The sequence below is a fragment of the Micropterus dolomieu genome, linkage group LG01 (genome assembly GCF_021292245.1).
Source record: "Micropterus dolomieu isolate WLL.071019.BEF.003 ecotype Adirondacks linkage group LG01, ASM2129224v1, whole genome shotgun sequence".
Classification (NCBI taxonomy): Eukaryota; Metazoa; Chordata; class Actinopteri; order Centrarchiformes; family Centrarchidae; genus Micropterus; species Micropterus dolomieu.
The window spans coordinates 32,581,967-32,590,020 of record NC_060150.1 but is presented as its reverse complement, the minus strand read 5'-3'; the positions used below and the strand labels follow the sequence as shown (position 1 = coordinate 32,590,020).

Sequence of the window (8,054 nt, the reverse complement as noted above, 5' to 3'; positions counted from 1 at the left end):
GGGGGGCAGTGGGGGTGGGTGAAGAGGGAAGAGAGGAGAAGGAATGTGCCAATTTGGTAGAGTGGACAGTGAATAACAGTCACTTTAAAAAGATGTATCATTTGTAGTTGGGAGCACGGAACAAACATCTCTGCTGCATGGTTTTACCTGTGCCCTTATTATGCATTAATGTACAGTATGCCTGCTTTTCAGAACTGAAAAAAGCCTCAAACCATGAGCAACCTAGTTCACTGTCTACATTTAAGTGTATCCGTCTACTACAGTTAAGATGTCGACCTTTACAAAACAGTAATCCTTTTTCTACTCATAATGCAATATACACTACACATTAAATTTCCTGGCATTTACAATTCATGCAAACAATCCTTTTACAATATAGGAAGACACTAATTCTCATGCTTAGGAGTCATCTGCCATACCATGTAAAACGATATGTCAAAATACAGAACACAAAAAACATAAAGCACAAAATATGCAGTATAAATAAATATACAGTTTGTGCAAAATTCCATAAATCCAGCTTTTTAGCACTGACAAACACTTACCGACCAAATGGGTGGAATGACTACAGAAAGCTGGTAATGCATAATGTTAACCACTGCTAGTCCACTGACTAGACTGCAGGGCGAAAAAGTAATGTTTTCATGTTGGCGATTATAAAATAGAAAGATAAAAAATAGGAGGCAGATTAAATTAGCAAAATTCCCTTTTGTCAACAGTGTTAAAAAAACAAACAAACAAACAAAAAACCTTATCAGAATTTTAAACCAGTGTTCTGTGACGAGGCGCCATCAACGTTAGACTATATTACTGTATGCTTTGGTTAAAACTATCTATAGATGTGTCTCCGTGACGTCACCCATTTCTGAAGAGCCACTGTGTAATACAATGTGGGCGCCTCAGGCTGTCGCCATCTTGGCAGTGTCTCAGTCTGGCTAATGAGGTGGGCCGAATGAAGCCTGTTTGCTGATGCACCGCCTGTCACTCAAAGCGGCCAGGTCCTTAATTATGATTAATTTTAAGCCTTAATATATTTAATGGGTGAGTTATATAAAGACTGACCCACCATGACCTGTCATGAAGGGGGAAATCAGCTAAAAAGCCCACAACTGTTTTTGTACCAGGCTGTAAACGTGTATTTCTGCTGTAAAGTTGGACATTTTATCATGGGGGTCTATGGGGGGTGACTCGCTTTTGGAGCTAGCCTCACATGGCCATTAGATGAACTGCATTTTTGGCACATCTGCGTTGGCTTAATTTTTCAGCCCCAGAGATGCCCCATGACGCTTGGTCATGACAGAGCCACAGGAGGAAGGGGGTGTGATTAAAAATAAAAAAAAATCCTGAGACAGGTCTGTACCAAAAATACCACAGACTGACTCAACGGTGCGACACTTGATAGCAGAGGACACGAACACCTCTAGTTAGCACGAACACACCGTGTTAAAGAAAATCAAATGTTGGAATTGAAACATGTTGACAGAGTTTAGAAATACATTTTCTGTTAGCTTTATTTCTAGCTAAAAACGCAGCAAGACAGTATGATAATGTGAAAACACAATGACACTATTGTTTAGTGTGGATTTTGACATCATATGTTCAGACATATGCTAATTATTATCTTACACAGCATTTCCACTGTGACAACATCAGAATAAATTCACATTTCATTTTAGTTCAGTTTCCCATTCTGTAACTGTCCATTTTCCTGTTTGTTGTCCAACTTTTATTTACCCGAGGTAAGCCAGGGTCTCTTGCTTTCAGGCCTGACAGTGCAGTTCATCTTACCTGCCACCCGCTCATCTGACTCTCGGTTGCCGTCATCTGAATAACGGGCAAAGTCCAGAGAGTCCAAGGTGCTGATGCTGCCTGCACGATCTGAACAGAAACAGAAACAGAGGGTCAGTGAGTCAAGTATACAATCACATCACACCATACAGTGACATGGGTCCACTGTCAACCACCTCACTGAGCTCAGAAATGTGACAATGCACTGATCCTCGAAATGTTGCTTTAAATGTGCTCTCCCTCCGAAGGGTCAGCGACACAGTAGCCCCACTGAATTAGGGATTTTGCTTAAGGACTCTTGACCAGGCTAGAAACCTGGCTGGGTTTACACCTATGCGCACCTGCGCCAAGCACCACATTGCCTTGCGCCACCGCACACCGGAGGCCGCTCCAGCACCCCCTGTCTGTGTGTGGAGAGCCGTCACGGTGCGACCCACCACCTAAGCTGCGGCGTCCAGCTGTCCCTGTTTTGGCTAGTGTTGGCTCGCTCCCCTCAGCACTGAGGGAGAGCAACACGCCTAGCTGTCAGGCTGACTCACATACTCGCCACACAAGGTAGTGCTTCCTCCTGCCTGACTGTGCGTGTAGGTGCCCAGCACACAGGAAGTTTCTGCGCTTCTCTTTGTAGGGCGTCCATTATCAGTACACCCGCCTGCTGTTCGGTTATTCTCTGACTCTGCACACCTTCTCCAAGTGCGTCGAGACGGCCTTGGTGCCGCTGCGGCGGGCAGGCATCACCTGTTTTACCTGGATGACCTGCTGCTGCTGGCACGGTCCTGGGACGAGGCGTTGGTGCAGATGGCCAAGTGTGTTGCACACCTGTGTCGCCTGGGTTTCATGGTGAATTGGAAGAAAAGCGCTCCTTTTCCCTCCCAGACGCTAGATTCGTGGGCGCACCTGACAAAGCTGCTCCGCCAAGGGCGGTGAGGGTGCTTCGGTCATGAGGTCCCTGGACCAGTTCACGTGGCTCACGTGGTGGTTACCCTGGGCCTCCTACACATGAGGAGGCTACAGCGGTGGTTCATCCGCCTGCGTGTGGATCCAGTGAGACAGAAGCGGCGCATGGTTGCCGTTCCTCTGTCTGTGGGGTTGGATCTAGCCTACTGGTAGGTCCCCCTCACTCAGTTGGGGTCCCCCTGGGCAGGGCCATGTCCCATATCTCAGTCTTCACACATGCCTCCTAGATGGGCTGGGGCGAGACCTGCCTCACAGTGTGGAAAGTGGTCTGACACTTCACCCCTCTGCTGCGGAACCAGCACGTGCTGGTCAGCACCTACAACAAGGCTGCAGCAGCCTACATAAACCGCCAGGGTGCACTCAGCGCAGCTGCTGAGCCTGGCCAGGGGGCTGCTGTTGTGGGCGCACACTCACTTGCTCTCCATCAGAGCATACAGAGAGTACATCCCCTGCGTGTTAAACAGAGGGGCGGCCCTCGCTCAGACGAGTGGCGCCTTCGCCCCGATCTGATTGTCCAGATCTGGCTCAGGTTTGGCGTAGCACAGGTGGATCTGTTTGCCAACCGGGAGAACGCTCAGTGTGCCCTGTGGTTCGCCCCACTGGGGGTGGACGCCTTTGCGCACCCTCTGTGGCCCCCCTCAGCTTCTGTATTCTTTTCCGCCGGTTCGGCTGATCCTGCGCCTCTTGGACCGCCTGCAGTTTTCAACCGTGACGGTCATCCTGGTGGCTCTAGAGCGCATGAGCGCGTCCTGGTTGCCTAAAACCTACGTGGCTGCCATTTCGTCCTGTGCGCAGTATGCTTCTCCCATCCGAACAGTGGGGAGTGGTTGCGGCTCACGCTAACCCTACTCTGTACGCAACTGACGTGACCTCGTCTGCACATGCACAGCTGCGGGGCCCCCCCATCCGGTCCCTGGCTTGGTTCTCTGCCTTCCCTTGTTACACCAATGGTTACTGTGCGCACGGCAACACCAATGCCGTGGCCGACGGGGGATCGGGTGGCTTACTATGTTGGCTCTGGGAAGGTGGGTCTGTGCTCGGTGGTACCGTATTGGCCAGTGTGGCGTTGACTCATCCTGCTTCGCCTCTAAACCCAATAGCAATGGCCTTAGAGGGCGAAGCCTATGCGAAATAGAACGATACTTACGTATTGTAACTCTAGATTCTATGAATATAGGCGCAGCCCTCTAAGCAGTGGGCCTAACTGGGCCTTGGTTCTCAGTGCTGAAGAAAAGGCACTAGGGGAGCCGATGGCTGGGTCTCACCATTGTATATACCCAAGGTGCAGTCGTAGAGGCCCACAGTGTGAGTGGGCGTAGACAAAATTTATCAGTGCCGAGCAGGCGAGTGTAGGGGTAAACCCAATAGCGATGGCCATAGATGACCTCTGAGTATAGTGAAGCCAAAGGTATTGTTCCCTCAAACAACAGATAAAGCTGGTAAGCATACTTGTGCTCCAATTTCACTGAGCTAGGCTGGCCAGGTAGCTTAGCTGATGGTGTTAGTTTTCCTCCACTGCAATACAAGTGCAAGATTGGCCTATTTGCTCTCTGATATCAAGATACAGAAGGTGGTCAAGCCAAATGTAGTGTGTTGACTGGCTTTACAACCATGGTTTGCTTTGCAAAGTTAAGGAGCAGTGACTGTGTGAGTCCATCCATCGTCAACCGCTTATCCTGCGTACAGGGTTGCGGGATCATTGTCATTATTATTATTATTATAAAATAATAGTTGTTGCAGAAGTGGATTGTTTGATTTAGCATTTAACCTTGAGTAAAAACACACACTGCAGGTCCAGACCTTTGAGAAAAAAACAAACAAGTTTTAAAAAAGAACAATTCTCAATTAGCCGACACCCATGAGTGACCTCGATTCTTTCTGGGCTTGACCTGAGAGCATTTTGTGTCGGTGTGATTATGATGATCCATATTAATGTTTGTTAGCCTTAGAATCTTATATTGTCAATGTTGTTTTCTTTCCTGAAAGTGTCCTCAGATTAGATTATTACTTGGCGTTATTCAAATGACCAAGACCATTCAAAAAAGGAAAAAACATAAATGTTTCTTTGTTAGTTAAAGCATGGGAAAATGCCAAAGAAAATGAGTGCTTGTGCCTGTTTGTGTAATGTCTGACATAAGAAATGTTTTTGTAGCTAAATACTAGATGTTAAAAATCTTACGTTTGGGGAAAAATACATATAAAGTAGATACTTATGGACAGTTGGTTTGCTTGTGTGTGTGTGTGTGTCACATGTTCAAATGTATGACCAAGCAGCTTCTCACACACCCTCTCAGTCCTGTGACTATACATTGAGTATATTTTTGCATCGGCTGTGAGCGAGTCATTTTTCTGTCACGCTGACGTCAGGTTAACATGCGATGCGTGTGTTTGTTTGCTGTAAGTGATTGAGATCTTTTTGATGAATCAGTGGATTATAGTGCGTCTGTATGCATGTGAGGGGGAAAAACACTGTGTGTGCCTAATTTGCAAAAAACAAGTATTTCTTTTTGGTTGACCTTTCAGTTTGGTGCCTGTGGCGTGTATTGTGTGGACTGTGATAGATCTAACACTGCAGACTCTGCACGCGCACACACACACACACACACACTATGCTTTTGACAAGTGTGAGTGTCACCATCTCACATTCAATCACGCTACAAATGAGCCTTTATTTGTATGCTGTTTGTAATGAAAATGCTAATATTACAAAAACAATTGTGAGGCCAAGAAGAGCCTTTGAGATAAGAGGGAGAAGAAAGACAAACATGATGGGAGTATAGTTTTTCTGCTCTGGCAAGTAGAAAAACAAAGGAGATGAATTGGTGACAGGGAGAGAAGCAAGAGTTTAGCCTGAGAACAAAGACACATTTAAATGGAGCTGATACAATTCCAGACAAGAAAACAAGAGAGGATGGATGGTCAGGAGGTAGCTAACATGCTCAGGACTGTCAGCTATTTAGAAAAATATAAATGGGATGAAACAATGGAGCACTAATGATAAAAGATGAGCAGGCAGGCACACAAACCTGCACGTACAATGTCAAACTTATGAAAATATTTTCAATGGAATGTAATAATGAGTAAGCCTGTGTGTAATGATATCATCTGAAACATGGCTCTAATTCATCATCACATTTATACTACATGTAACTAGGCTACATATACAGATTTGAATTTCATGCATGTAGGTAATAGCAAATGAGAAGTAAATTGATGTGACTACAGAGTAACCTAGCATATAAGAAATATTCAACATGCTGTGCTAATTTTCAAATGTGAATAATACCAAATAAGTGTGATTTGCTCCACTGCCAAGAAATGTGCACTTGCACATACAACACATACATCCACATGTGTAGACCCACCTGCATTCATTCGAAAACACAAAGATAGCCTAAGAAAGGCAGATAGTTATAAACAAGCAGCCAGTCGGAGCTGGTCCAGAACTACATGGAGCCCGGCCAACACTCCAACACTATCATTAATCGCCTTCTCAAACAATACCAACTCCCTGCCCCAGACAGAGGAAAGCATGGAGAGACATGATAAAGTGAGAAAAAGAGAGAGTGCATTTGAGGCTGGGCCAACAAATAGTGAGTGTTTACTATGGGAGAGGTACACATGCCAGGATTGTCTCAACTGGCTGACTACCTCTGAAACTTTATCAAAATTTCTACTGGTGTTAAACCCTACCTATGTATTACGGTAAGCTGTGTGTGGATGACCTGGATTGCCATTGTGCAAATTTTACAGATTTGTAACAGGAGTGCACATAAATAGTTTAGGGCTGCAGCTAACGATGATTTTAGTATTCGAAGCTTCGATAGATTATTTCAACGATTCATCGATGCATCGTTTAAGAAGTACTTTTACTTGGCGGCATCAAATGACAGCAGTTTTGAAGTCGTTTTGGCGTTCACACTATGTGACTGATTGGACACACACACACACACACACACACACACACACACACACTACAGGAGCTGACAGCAGCTGTGTCACCCGACGCTGGTCTCCAAACCACGTTTTGTCAAGAAAACACGCGTGAAATGTGAAACGGGAAATGAGCGATCCTGCACACGAAACAGCTGTTTGTTATTTTAAAGATAGCAATTATAAAGACAAAGAATATGGGTGAAAGGATGGATTAGCACACGCAGGTAGCAGGGATTGTTTGAGCTACAGTGAGAGCTGGAGGGGAGTAAAGGTGCATCTCCCCGCCACCCAGTTAACTTGTGACTGTGAGGTTACAACTCACGGCCCAAAAAGGAGAACAGCAAACGCACTTGTGTACATTTTCAGCTGAGGTCTGCGGCTTACTTTGGCTTCAACTCAACAATAAATCATGATTTCAGTTAAATGCTAAAGTTGCTGTTACTGTTACCTTGTTTGTGGTCCACTGGCTGAACACTGGCTGCTTTCTGTTCAGGTGCCGTCGTGCTGTTGCCGAGGCGACATAAGTTTAGTTTTACGGTAGACGGACAGTGAGATTACAGAGTTGTTGTTTTCTGTAGCTTGAAATAATCCCATACTTTGGACACTTTCTTCTTCGTCCCTGGCTATTTTCTCTCTCTTCCTCCACTTTGCAAACAGCACCATCATAATCACGTCGTGTTCACAGCGTAAACGCGATGTGCGACAGTAATAAATGTCCCTGCGAAACACTGTGCTGTAAAGTTACATGGATTAAGCGAAGCATCAATGCAAAGAATTTGTGTCGATGCATTTCATTAATCGATTTTATCGATGAATCGTTTCAGCCCTATGTAGTTACAAACATCTAACCTTGAATATATTATGTGAAGCGACTATTTGACCTATTTAAAGTAGCAGGCTGCACACTACGCATAACCTTTCCGATTCTTGTCCAGAGATTACACTTTCTTGTATCCCCAATATTGTGTGTTCTGTGATAAACCCCAACACACTTCTTAAATGTGGCAGCTTACTGTCAGCCTTGTACATGACAATTTAAGTGACTTGCATGCTACCTTTAAAGCTCCTCACATCATCATATGAACAAATAACTCCCCGACTAGCCAATGAGGAGTGGAGAGAGACTCATCATGCTCTTTTGGGGTGGGAGAGTTATTGCGTAATTGCTGACGTAATCTGCACTCTGCGCATGCGTTGGCGTCTGTAGCCACCTGTCGGAAGCTCCGTCTTGAACCGGACTCTTATCCAGTTTTAATCCACTTTTTTCGTTACATTTTTTATATCCTTTTATTTAACTTAACTTTATTTAAGTTTTACGTGGGTTCAGGATTTTAGTCATCCGACATGGATTTTAAGATAGATGACCGTAAAAA

The 8,054-nt window shown here is 45.2% G+C and overlaps 1 protein-coding gene across 8 annotated transcripts in view; it reads right to left on the bottom strand.

Moving 5' to 3' along the window:
* Positions 1-8,054, bottom strand: part of relch (RAB11 binding and LisH domain, coiled-coil and HEAT repeat containing) — a 39,417-nt gene that overhangs the window by 27,145 nt on the left and 4,218 nt on the right. For all 8 annotated transcript variants that reach the window (XR_006827592.1, XM_046065472.1, XM_046065504.1 and 5 more), the window contains exon 2: positions 1,789-1,878. Coding sequence is in view for 7 of the 8 variants with exons in the window: in XM_046065472.1 (XP_045921428.1) it covers positions 1,789-1,878 (90 nt within the window). In the remaining variant the exon portion in view is untranslated. The remainder of the gene's footprint in view (positions 1-1,788; positions 1,879-8,054) is intronic.